The 12,344-nt window shown below is 57.5% G+C and overlaps 1 protein-coding gene across 1 annotated transcript in view; it reads left to right on the plus strand.

Annotated features, from left to right (window-relative positions):
- Positions 1–12,344, plus strand: part of MYO15A (myosin XVA) — a 50,054-nt gene that overhangs the window by 17,776 nt on the left and 19,934 nt on the right. The window contains exons 20-43 of the mRNA XM_073234712.1: positions 103–148; positions 345–469; positions 952–1,069; positions 1,394–1,569; positions 2,039–2,123; positions 2,884–2,937; positions 3,036–3,117; positions 3,212–3,342; positions 3,793–3,888; positions 4,812–5,047; positions 6,712–6,893; positions 7,198–7,270; positions 7,471–7,662; positions 7,903–8,063; positions 8,184–8,272; positions 8,806–8,926; positions 9,115–9,182; positions 9,260–9,337; positions 9,486–9,666; positions 9,768–9,900; positions 10,254–10,359; positions 10,526–10,598; positions 11,665–11,786; positions 11,987–12,046. Coding sequence (XP_073090813.1) covers positions 103–148; positions 345–469; positions 952–1,069; positions 1,394–1,569; positions 2,039–2,123; positions 2,884–2,937; positions 3,036–3,117; positions 3,212–3,342; positions 3,793–3,888; positions 4,812–5,047; positions 6,712–6,893; positions 7,198–7,270; positions 7,471–7,662; positions 7,903–8,063; positions 8,184–8,272; positions 8,806–8,926; positions 9,115–9,182; positions 9,260–9,337; positions 9,486–9,666; positions 9,768–9,900; positions 10,254–10,359; positions 10,526–10,598; positions 11,665–11,786; positions 11,987–12,046 — 2,788 coding nt within the window. The remainder of the gene's footprint in view (positions 1–102; positions 149–344; positions 470–951; positions 1,070–1,393; positions 1,570–2,038; positions 2,124–2,883; positions 2,938–3,035; positions 3,118–3,211; positions 3,343–3,792; positions 3,889–4,811; positions 5,048–6,711; positions 6,894–7,197; positions 7,271–7,470; positions 7,663–7,902; positions 8,064–8,183; positions 8,273–8,805; positions 8,927–9,114; positions 9,183–9,259; positions 9,338–9,485; positions 9,667–9,767; positions 9,901–10,253; positions 10,360–10,525; positions 10,599–11,664; positions 11,787–11,986; positions 12,047–12,344) is intronic.

A 12,344-nucleotide genomic window follows, 5' to 3' on the forward strand; every position in this document is an offset into this window, starting at 1 on the left:
GGCAGGTGGGCGGGCATCCAGCCTCACCTCTGACCCAATGCATGACCCTCAGCAGGAAGAACCTTCCTTCCCCGGGCCTCACATCCTTGTACCCCTGCCCAGGTGTAATCCTTTGTTCGTGCGTTGCCTGAAACCCAATCACAAGAAGGTAAGTGACAGCTTGAGGCCCTCGGGAGAGCTAATTCCTCTTCCCTGTGCTGTGTGATCTTGGGCAAGTGACTTTGAGTCGGTGGACCTCCATTTCCCCAGACCGCCATGGAAACTATTGGCCATCGGTAGGTCCCTTTTCACATGGTACTAGCTCCCTATCTTGTACAGACTCCCTATCTTGGCCCTCCCCACAGGAGCCAGGCCTCTTTGAGCCAGATGTGGTAATGGCACAGTTGCGTTATTCTGGGGTGCTGGAGACTGTGCGAATTCGCAAGGAGGGCTTTCCAGTGCGGCTGCCTTTCCAGGTGTTCATTGACAGGTACCTGGGTCAGAGTGGTTCCTGAGCTCCACAGACCCCTACCCAGTGGCCCATTGCCCCAGCAATACACAAGCCAGGCAGAACAGGGCTTGCCATGCACAGTTGCTCTGGTTGTGCACTATACAAGCCATCAAGTGATGGCTGTCAGGTGGCAGATAAATAAATCTATTGTTTTAAAGTTTTTGTATTTTTATTGTATATGTGTTGATTTCAGAGAGTAATGATTCTAATAGTTACCAGACAGGTTTCCAGTGGATGGTAGTAAAGTGTCTTATTCTACTGAAACCATCTATTACAATTTCCTAACACCCAGAAGTAAAGAGTCTTGAGGATGGAGTGCCTTTTTTGAGGAGAAGACATTTTGAGTAGAGCTACTGCTGGGACCTAAGCCTCCTGGTGATGGGGGTAGGGGTGGTGATGCTGTGGTCTAGCGGACAGCTGAGGTGGGTCCCAGAGCTCCAAGCTGAGTTTGGACCCTGCAGGTACCGCTGTCTAGTGGCCCTCAAGCACAGCCTGCCAGCCAGTGGGGACATGTGTGTGTCAGTGCTGAGACGCCTATGCACAGTCATGCCAAACACGTACCGCGTCGGTGTCAGCAAGGTGAGTCCGACCCACACTCAGCCACTGGAGGCCCCACGTTCAGGGGTGAGAAATGGAATGAGAAATATGCCCAAGCTAAAGATTACTATCCCAGAGGCAGTCCAGCTGAGCTCAGAATGCTGACCATCTCTGGGCCTTTGCTCAGGCAGCTCCCCCTGCCTAACTCACCATCATCCTCTCCCCCACCTCTCCAAACCCTGCCCATCCTTCACCCAGCTTTGTGGCTGACCTGTTTGTTCTGTCTCGTGGACTTCTGGGGAGGGAGGGGCCCCCAGTCGAGTCACAGGGCCCTTCCCCACCTCAGTGCCTGCCCCTTGTCCCCAGCTGTTCCTTAAGGAACACCTACACCAGCTGCTGGAGAGCATGCGGGAGCGCATCCTGAATCTGGCAGCCCTCACTCTGCAGCGCTGCCTCCGAGGCTTCCTCATCAAGCGGCGTTTCCATTCCCTGCGCCACAGGGTCATCCTGCTGCAAAGCCGGGCCCGCGGCTACCTGGCCAGGTGCAGCCGAGAGGGCAGGACTCCCTGGAGCTCTACTGCTAGACTTGGGACAGGCCATGTGTAAACTTGGGTAGAAAACTTCTTGTCCTGGAGAAGTGCCAACTGACAGTGGGAGTGTCTGTGGAAGGATGGTCAGATCCTCCCTGCCTCTGCTTCGGATGTCCTTCCCATCCGTCTCCTAACCTGAGTGACTGGTGGGTGGAAATCCATATGGCCAAGAGGGCCACACCCTGCCTCTCAGGGACCACAACCTGATGGAAGTACATGATCCAGGCAGTCTAATCCAGGCCTTACCATTTAATTTGCTGTGTGAACTTGGCCAAGTCACTGCCCCTCACTGAGCTTGTTTTCCTTTGTGCCAAAGGGCCCCAGAGTGATCTCTGGGGCACTGGCACCCAAACCAGGCCAGCATGGGCACCTCTGCCTCTTGGTTACTCTGTGACCCCAACTCCTTTCCTTCCCACCCCAGGCAACGGTATCAGCAAATGAGGAGGAGTCTGGTGAAATTCCGGTCCCTGGTGCGCACATACATGAGCCACCGGCACTACCTCAAGGTGCATGCCCACCCCTCACCCTTCTGCCAGGAGCCAGCCTGCCCTGTCTGGGCCCAGGGAGCAGCAGGGAGGGAGGAGGCACTTAGCACCCAGGAGGAGACTGTTGGCCTCAGATAGTCTTGGGTTTGATGGTCTGCCACTCACTCGCTGTGACCTTGGCCCCTCTCTAGCCTCTTTCCCATCTACCCCCTGGGGCTGTAGAGAGGGTTAAATGAGATGCTGCATGTGAAGGATTTGTCCTGGTGCTGGGTTCATAGTAGGACCTTGAGAGGTTAGGTATGACTAGAATTCAGTGGCCTGACCACCACCACATATGGTTTTGCTCTTAACTGGGATGCTGGTCTTGGCCATTGTCATTTAAGCCAACCCCAGAGGGGTGAATGTGGTTCCCAAAGAGTTGAAGATCTACCTGACTTACTGAAAGTTTTGTGGAGTGACAGAGATGGGGATTCTGTCACACATCTCTTGGCTACTTCCCAGAAATCCTCCTTGTGGGTCTCTATTTTTCCCCAAAGTATTACCCCCTCTGCCCTTTGCCTCTATCTCTGTCTCTTTCTCCCTTGCCTCCCTGAGTCTCTGGCCTCACCTCTGCTTCCTCCCCATCTGTGAGGTGGGGCAGTGGCCTCCAGACCCCAAGCAAGCCGACCCCTTGCTTCTCTTGCTGGCCTCTTTGGGTGAGCTGGCTTGGCCTGCACTGGGCCTGGGGGCTGCCATCTCCTCTGCTCTCCATTGCCCACCTTGACTACCTGCTCTCCTGCAGCTGAGGGCAGAGCAGAGGCTCCGGGCAGAAGAGGCGCGGCTTCAGGAGCAGGAGGTTGGTGTGGGTGTCTGGGTGGCAGCTGGGGACAGGAAGGGAGGCTGGCTAGTGGGGGTTGTAGCGGGCCTGTCCCTCACCATGTGCTGTCCCTCTAGGAGCTGAGCAAGCGGGAAGTGGTGGCTGTGGGGCACCTGGAGGTACCGGCTGACCTGGCTGGACTCTTGGGATCAGGGGCAGGCACGTCAGCACATTACAGCGTTGCAGTGTTGGGGTGTGGGGGATGGGGAGCGGACAAGGCAGCCAGGTAACTCATGCCCTCCTCTCCCCACAGGCCTCAAGTCAGCCCAGGTACCCCGGGTGGCCCCTGTGCAGACTCCCCATCTCCAGGCTGAGACCCATGTCACACTGCCCCTGGATATCAACAACTACCCCATGGCCAAGTTTGTCCAGTGCTACTTCAAGGTAAGGGCTGGCACAGGCCCACCGACCCTCAGCGGTGGACACTGACCGATTAGAACTGTCACTGTTCTCAGCCTGGGGCAGGCTCCTGACCATGCCCTGTGGGATCTGGTATAAAGCCTTCACTTGCTAGATCTTGGGGAGTCTGTGGGCTCCTGGGGTCCTGAATAAGAAGTGGCTATTTGCACACCAGCCTGCAAATACTTCAAACTACAACCGCTGAAGCACTGTGGATCATCCCTGCTCGAACTCCCTGTTCTCTAGGATGGGCCTCAGCTGTCTACCACCAGCTCACTGAGGGCCAGGATCTGGGCCTCTCTGAGCCTGGGTCCCTGGCCATAGCTGGGGACAGAAGGCCTCCCCTCATGGGCTCTTGTGCCCCATCTGGCACACAGCACTGAATCCTGATATGCCCACTAGCCCCAGTCCCACATGCCTGCCCTATGTCCCCAGGAGCCTGCCTTTGGGATGCTGACTGTGCCCCTGAGGACCCCTCTCATGAGGCTCCCAGTGGAGTGCCACGTGGAAGCTGTGAGCATCTTCAAGCTGGTAGGGGTCTGCCCAGCCACCTTTGCATTCACAGCCTCTGCTCCAGTAGACAGACCACAAAGGCCCTCACCCTGCTCTCTGGGGTCTTCCACTAGCCCAAGTCATTACACCCAGCATCTCCCTGGATCAGAGGCTTCTGCCAGCGGGACCTGCCCTCCTCTCTGGGCTGGGGTCTGAGGGGGACCTTTCCTCTCCCTCAAGCCTCCCAGGACCCCAAGAATTGATCTAGGTCCTCTCCTCAAGGACCTCCTAGTCTGAGGGGGGATGCTGCTGTGGACAGGAGGAGGCATGGAGGCTGGGGAGTCCAGATGGGGCCCCTAATCCATCCCTGGGCAGGGTCAGAGAGGCTTCCTAGAGGAGGGGGCACTGGAACTAGGATGGAAGGAGGAGTTAGAATCTGCCAGCCAGGGCGAGTGAAGAAGGCACAGAGCTCTAGAAGAGGAAACTTATGTGCAGGGCAATCAGAAGAGCAAAGGCAAGAGGGATCACAGGCCCTTGAAGGACAGACGCAGTGCCCTAAGGCCATCCCAAGGGCCCTAAGGAGCCGAGAAAGGTGCTTCCATGGGAGGGATGTGGTCAGACAGGAAAGCTAGAAAGGACTGTCTAGGGCCCTGAATGGTGCAGCAGGTGACGGGCTGATTGGCGGCTTCGGGGGCAGGGAGGGGGCTGGGGCTGCATCTGGAGATACAGAAGGTCCACTAGCAGGAGGGCACATCAGTACATGCTTTGAATCTTGACTTTTCCCAGAGTTGGAGTGAGCTGCCTTATTATTTACATAGGGTACAGCAATTATATTGTATCATGGGGGGCTTTTATATGGCAGGGGAATGCATGGGAAGGACATGAGAGGGCTGTATGTTGGGGGTGGTGACCTCGTGGGAACAACCTTCCACGGGGCCCAGGAGAGTCTGTTTGTGGCCTAGATCCTGCGTTTCATGGGTGACCCCCACATGTATGGTGCCCAGGAGAACGTCTTCGGGAACTACATTGTGCAGAAGGGGCTGGCGGTGCCTGAACTGCGGGATGAGATCCTGGCACAGCTGGCGAACCAGGTGTGGCACAACCCCAGTGTCCACAATGCCGAGCGGGGCTGGCTCCTGCTGGCTGTCTGCCTCAGCAGCTTTGCCCCTTCCTCACGCCTCAACAAGTACCTCCTCAAGTGAGTGCAACTGGGTGACACGGGCGTGAAGCCTGGGGCAGGGTGTCAGAGGTAAGGCTGGGAGAGGTCTCTGTGTTAGGAGCTCATACAGAGGCTGGCCAGGAGCTACTCCCCTTCTCCCCTGGGCTCAGAGCTAGAAACAAAGGCAGGTCTTTCGTAGAGAGCAGGGAGTCAGGTAAGGCTGGACAAAGGACGCCCAGAGTGGAGGGACTAGCAAGACCAGGTGTGGGGAATCTGGGAAAAAGGCCTTGGCCACTCAGGTCATGGGGGTATAGTGGGGTGGTTAGGAGCACAGACTCTGGACTCAGGCAGTGTGGGTTCAAATGTCAGCTCAACCACCTATGACCTCTGTGACCTTAGGCAAGTTACTTCACCTCTCGGAGCCTCAATTTCCTTGCCTATAAATTGGGGATAATAAGACTACCTACTCCATAGGCTGTGGTGAGGATTAAATGTTTAAACACATGTGAAGTGCTCAGAACAGAGATGGGCATGTGGTAAGTGCTCTGTGATTATAGCCCTCTCAGCATGCTGATGATGCCACCCTGCTGGGTGAGTAGGATGATTTGCAAGGGAAAGAGCTCAGGCAGGCTCTTGGTGCAAATCCTAGTTCTGACATTTATTTGCTGTGTGACCTGGGACAAGTCACTACCCCTCTCTGAGACTCTTTCTTCCCCTGATAATCAGGGTTGGCAACAGGACCCACCTCACAGGGTGGCTGTGAACTAGAGCATAGAGAGCTTCACCTGGACTGTGTGTAGTAGGTGGGTTCACCTTCAGCCAGTCTTGTGAATCTAGCGGCAGGGAAAACCGCAGCCTGCCTGTGCAGGGCTTCCCGTGGGCTCTGCCCTAGGTCCTCCTTGTAGCCGCCATGCGCCTGCTCTGCTGCTCCCCCTGGCCAGGCCCAGCACCAGGTGAGGGGCCACTGGGAGCTGGGCAGGAGGCATGCCTGCCCCTGGCAGGGACCAGGCTCATTGGTCCTGGTTCAGGCTGAGCCCTTGCAGCCATGTCTGTGCAGGAGGGAACTCGGAGGCAAACTCAGAGGGGGCAGAAATGGAGGGTGGGCTATACTCACTGATGGGCAGTGACTGCACTGGGGTGGGGGGACTAGATAATGGGGGTGGGTGTTGGAACCACAGTGTTGCTCATGGGAGACCTTCATAAGATTGTATATCAATGATACCTTAATTTTAAAAAAAGAAAAAATTTTTATTACATGTATTATCAACTGAAAAAAAATAAAGAACAGAGGGTGGAATCCTCCAGAGTCCAGGTCCTTTCCCCTTCCCTGCTGTAGCACCACCCTGTCAGTGACATTTTGCTCCAAGAAGTTTAAGAGGGCCAGCCTAGAATCTCTTTGGCCTATCCTTGGGCCTCTGTGCTGGCTTAAGATAGTTCTGGGCTGGCCTGGGACCCTTTCAGCCTAGTGATGGACTTCTAGGCTCTCCTTGGACCCTTTCAGTGTCATCCTAGAGCTCTGGACCACAGTCTGGGACCCTTCTGAGCCACCCAGGGACTCTTCCAGGCTAGCCTAAGGTCTTCTCAGACTTACCTGAGAGCTCTGGGCTGGCCTGGGCCTCCCTCAGACTAGCCTCAGAATCCCTCTCCATCCTTGGGCTAGCCTCGGATCCCTAATCATCCTGGCTCCAACTCCTGCCCATCAGGTTCGTGTCTGATTATGGGCAGAATGGCTTCCAGGCATTGTGTCAACACCGCCTCATGCAGGCCATGGGCCGGGCCCACCAGCTGGGCTTGGGGGCTGCCCGCACCTTTCCCCCAACCCAGCTCGAGTGGATAGCAGCCCAGGAGAAGGCCCGCATGGCGCTGGATGTGGGCTGCTTCAATGGTGAGCTGTACTTTCCCCACTTGGTGCTGCCTTCGCCCCCACCTCCCTCCTTCCCTCAAAGGGGGCAGCTGGAGTCAGCAGGCCCCAGTCTGCCCTGGGATTAGAAGATGGGGAGGGGCGCACTGGCTGTGGCTCTGGAAGGAGTTCAGCAGGTGGCGTGGGCGCTGGGCCTGGGGCGGGGGAGGGGAGCAGGGCAGCAAGGCAGCAGGTCCAGGGCCCTGGCCGAGGGCAGAAGCAGGCAGGGAAGCCTCAGGACTGGGTACAGATGCATCTGTGCTGAGCCCAGTGCCTGCTGCTGCCCCAGGTGACCAGTTCTCCTGCCCGGTGCACTCCTGGAGCACGGGGGAAGAGGTGGCTGGAGACATTCTGAAGCACAGGTTGGCTCCTCAGTGCCCCACCCAGCACAGCCTTGTGCACCTGGGAACAAGGGAAGGAAGGGACAGGGGGCCAAATCCTCCTGAGGGTCCCATAGGGTTTTCTTTGGCCATACTTGGGGTCTGACTCCTATCCCAGGGTCTCCCCAGGTGGGTTGGCTGGCTATGTCCCTCATTTCCATCTTTCTACATACTGTCACCAGGGGGCTGACAGATGGCTGGCGGGGCTGGACGGTGGCCATGAAGAACGGGGTGCAGTGGGCTGAACTAGCAGGCCACGATTATGTACTGGACCTGGTGTCGGACCTAGAGCTACTCAGGGACTTCCCTCGACAGAAGTCCTACTTCATTGTGGGTGCAGAAGGGACCCTGGCCGGCAGGGGAAGTTCCAAAGTGTAGGTGGCTTCCTGGGCCTCCCTCATGTACATGGCCTCTCAGCTGCTGGCAGAGGTTGAGTGCTGGACTTAATCTTTGAGGTTCTCAGGGAGGTGGAGCTCACCAGAGGGTCCTGCCTTTACCCACTGAGCATCACCCTCTTCCAAGGTGCAGAGGAGATGGCGGGGAGTGGGGGGAGGTTCTGGGAGGGCCACGGATCTCTCCAGGGCTCAGCGGCTCCATGCTTCCCTTCCCCACAGGGTGTTTGGAAACAGCTGGGACTCGGATGAGGATGCACCCTCTAGGTTCCAGTCTCAGCGGCATGTGCCCAAAGTGTCTGACTCTGATGGGTACTGCAGCCACAGTGAGGATGGTACAAATGGGGAGCCTGGGGACCAGAGAGGGACAGCAACCCACCAAGGTCAACCAGCAGTGGCTGCTTTCTTGGTGGGGAGGGATGGAGCCTGGGGGCTATGGGAGGTGCAATTAGCAGGAGAAAAGGATTTGACTTTTGTGTCTCTCCTGCCCCCACCACACTCAGACAGCATTGGAGAGCCTGCTGTGCCCCACAGGGGACTGGACTGCTACCTGGACAGCCTCTTCGACCCTGTGCTGTCCTATGGAGATGGGGTAGGGATGGGTTGGGGCATCTATAGACCGTAGGCATAGCATATGTTCACCAAGTCACCCACACCCACACGGTGACACGCGAGCCTCTCATGGCCAGGGTCACAGGGTCTTGTCCGGGTCTCTTCTGAGGGCCAGGTAAAGGATGAGTACGTCCCCATGGCTGAAATGCTCCTGGCTGACCTGGGAGGGGCCCACAGTGGAGGACTAGGATCCCCACTTCCGTGGGGGCTGCCCTGCCCCCTCAGGCCCACCCACTCCGGGAACCCGCAGGAGGCCCTCCGTGACATGATGTGCAGCCCTGAGCCAGGCATACCCCTCTCTCAACCTCAGTTTGCTTCACTGTGAAAGGAGCTTGCAAGGGTGTAGGAGTACTGATGGGAATGCCGTGTGGGCAGAAGCTGGTCATACAGCAGGCACTTGGCTGGCAGGAGGCTCCCTGGGATGGAGGAGGTGGCAGGTGGCAGGTGTCTGTTGACTTGGAACCTTGGGAGTATGGCACTGAGGCAGTCACCTGAGCCACCTGCTGTCCCCAGGATCTGGAGAAGCCAACAGCCATTGCCTACCGCATGAAAGGGGGAGGTCAGCCTGGTGGAGGTGGTAGTAACAGCATCGAAGGCACTCCCAGGAGACCTCCAGAGCCAAAGCCAAAGCCAAGTCAGTGCCTGTCCCCAGGGGTGGCTCCAGGGTTGGGCAAGGCTGGGGCTCTCCGCTGGTTCTTGGGGCTCCTTCTCGTGCTAGAATGGAGGCAGCCACAGGCCTGGTTGGGGTGAGGTGCCTGGAAGGCGTGGTAAGAAATCCCCACTCCCCCTGCCTCCCATGCCCTCTGACCTGGCCCCTACCAGTCCCAGGCCTGGACATCCCCACGTCGGCTCTGCAGCAAGCCTTCACCCGCAGACAGGCCGTGCTGCTGGTGAGTGCGGGAGGGGCCCTGGGAGGGACCCCAAGCACGGGCCTGCCTGCCTGGTCACTGTCACCGCCTCTTCCCAGGCCCGCAGGATGACCCTGCAGGCCATGGCACTCCAGCAGTGGCCCCTGAGTCCCGCCCCGAGGCCCCTACCCCCAGAGGTGAGCCTGGCCTGCCCAAGTAGCATTGCTCCAGGGCATCACTGTGCCTCTCTGAGCAGGAGGCCACAGCCTGTCCTGGGCAGACACAGGGTCCCTGAATGCAGGCTAGTGTGTCCCAGAAGCCCATTCCACATCCTGTTCCCCACAGAAACCCCTAGCACCAGAGGCACAGCCGAAGTGTGCAGGCATTGGACCCCCAGCCAAACCCGTGCTCCTGCGCTCACCTCTGAAGCCTGTGGCCCCAGCCCCTCTGGCCAAGGCCCCAAGGCTCCTCAACAAGCCCGTGGCTGCCCCTATTCTAGCTCAGGACCAGGCTTCTCCAGAAACTGGTGAGTGACTTATCCCAGCCCAGCTTCCCAAGATGGTACTGGGAGTGTGGTTGTACCTACTGTGGCCTCACCCTGTCCCCCACCCCACCCCTTGCCCACAGCTTCTCCCTGCCCAGAGCTGGTCCGGTACGCGACACTGAACTCAGAGCACTTCCTGCAGCCCACACAGCAGATCAGGAATATTGTGAGGCAGTACCAGCAGCCACTCCAGGGAGGCCGACCCAAGGCCCTCAGGTCAGCTCTACCCCCCTGCCCCCCAGCCCTTCAGCCCTCTGGACAGGTGGCCTCCTCACTGAGCCTGAGTGCCCATCGTCAGCGTGCCCAGCTATTGGTTAACAGCTGCCAGACAACCTTTATGGCATGTGTCTGTTCATGCAGTCGATCCAGATCAGCCCCTCGAGCAGCAGGATGCTCAGGCTGCCACTTTCTGGGTTGTGCTGTGTGACCTCAGGCCAGTCTCTGATCCTTTCTGACTGAAATCCTCTCTGTTTTCATTTATAATGATGGGGGGGTGGGGGTGGAGGAATAAGCTCACTCTTATAGGACTGTGTGGCCGGAAAGAGGAAACTCAGTGTCCAACCCTCCAGGAAGGACGGCGGGAGGGTGTTCTTGAAGCGGCCTGACCCCCATGAGGAGGCCCTGATGATCCTGAAGGAGCAGATCAACCATCTGGTGGCAACACCAGGCAGCCAGGTGAGGGGCAGAGGTGGGCTGGGCCCCGGCAGAACAGAAGACAGTGGAGCCTCCAGGGAGCCTGAGACCAGCCGTCCTATAAGCCATGACCCTGCCCTGGCCTGGCCTGGCCCCTCTGTGGGGCCCACCTGCTGCCCACTGAGCACTCTCTTTGTGGTAGGGGCAGCTGCCCAGAGAGGCTGTGGGCCTCATGAAGCCAGTGACCAGTGCACGAAGGCCATCCATGGGGTCCACTCCAGGTAAGGGGCCAGGAGGGCAGCTTTCAAGTATATGAGTCAGTCTGAGTGAGCCCAGGTGAATCTGCATGATAGTGGCATGTGTGTATCTTTGACTCTAAGCCCACGTGGACACGCTGTGTGGACAGTTGTGTAATTATACCAGCCCTTAAGTACTGCTGATTTCAGACCAGCCCACCCTGGCCTCACTAAATCCCCTCTAAAACCCTTCATGGCAGTACCATTTGTGCTTCTGTGTTATAGATGGGGGAACAGAGATACAGAGAGGTTAAGCCATTTGCTCAAGATCACACATCTCGAAAGTCTCAAAAGAGGGATATAAATATAAACAGGCCCCTGGGCATCACAGTCGAAACCTAATCTCTACACCCTCTGCCTCACATAGCCGCAGAGATCTTGAAAGGTATAAATCAGCTCACATGAGGCCAAAAACTCTGACGGCTCCGAGGATGAACTCCAGACTCCTCACTATAGCCTATGAGACCCTGCATGATCTGTCTACCTCCCTTTCCTTGTCTCCCCCCACTCTCCTTTTGGTTCACTCTGTTCCTAGAACACAAGCCCACTCCTGCCTCGGGGCCTTTGCACTTGTTCCCTCTGCCTGAAATGCTCTTCCCTAAAAATTCAGGTCTCAGTTCAATGTCCTCTCAAAAAGGTTTGCCAGATCACTGAGACTGAAGGACCCTCACAGACCAGACCCCAGACTCTCCTCTAATTCACCCAGTTTTATTTCCATCCCAGCTTCTAGTACCAAAGTACTTTGTTGTTTCTGAATTGTCTGTTCTACTTACACCTGCCGCAAGATTCTAAACTCCAGGACGAGCGCCTTGTCTGTCCTATTCATCATGGCTCCCCAGCCCCTAGCACAGGCCTGCATACACTAGGCATTCTATACATGTGTTGAATGAAGGGTTGGGCCTCATGATTGTGTGTGCACGCCCACACAGTCATGTGAATCTGTGTCCCCCTGTGTGGGAGACCGCTCTGATTTGAGTCCGCCCCCCCAGTCCCCTCCCCCACCGGCCCTGTCCCTCCTGCTCATCCCTCCCTCCGCCCGATGTGTCCCCAGTGCTGCCCTCCAGGTCGCTGGAGCCCAAGGAGGATCCCGTGCAGACCAGGCTGCACTGCCTTGTCAACCCCACCTTCTATGGCTACCGAGATGCCTCCTGGCATATCTTCCTGCGCAAAGAGGTGCCTGGCCAGGCTGGAGCTAGGGGAGTGGCTGTGTGAGAGCAGAGGGGCCCACGGTTGAGGGTGGAGCCCGGAGAACCAGGACAGGGCTGGGCTGGGGGTCAGAGCCGGGCTGGCGGCGTGGGGTGAGGCTGTCTCCGGGGCCGGGGCCAGGTGTGAGACGAGAGGAGGGCTGCTCACTGAGGCCTCACCCCCCGTAGGTGTTTTACCCCAAGGACAGCTACAGCCACCCTGTCCAGCTAGACCTCCTTTTCCGGCAGGTAAGTTTCTCTCTCCCGTTATGCCTCACTGTACTCAGCAGGGCAATGGGCATAGAGACTAGCGGTTTGCAAAGTTTGCTTTTGTGCTCTTGGATGTGGGGTCATTAGCCACAGTGAGGATGGGAAGCTGTCCCACTGAATCCCCCACCCACACGGACAAGGTCAGTGAGCCCACAGTCAGACCCAACTAGACTCACAGCCTGAGCTAGAGAGTGCCAGGAGGTCAAATCCAAGCCCCACCATGTAGATCGGGAAACTGAGGCCTGGGCAGGGCAGCATGGACTGTGGAGGTGAGGAG

This window comes from Manis javanica, chromosome 4 (genome assembly GCF_040802235.1).
Source record: "Manis javanica isolate MJ-LG chromosome 4, MJ_LKY, whole genome shotgun sequence".
Lineage (NCBI taxonomy): Eukaryota > Metazoa > Chordata > Mammalia > Pholidota > Manidae > Manis > Manis javanica.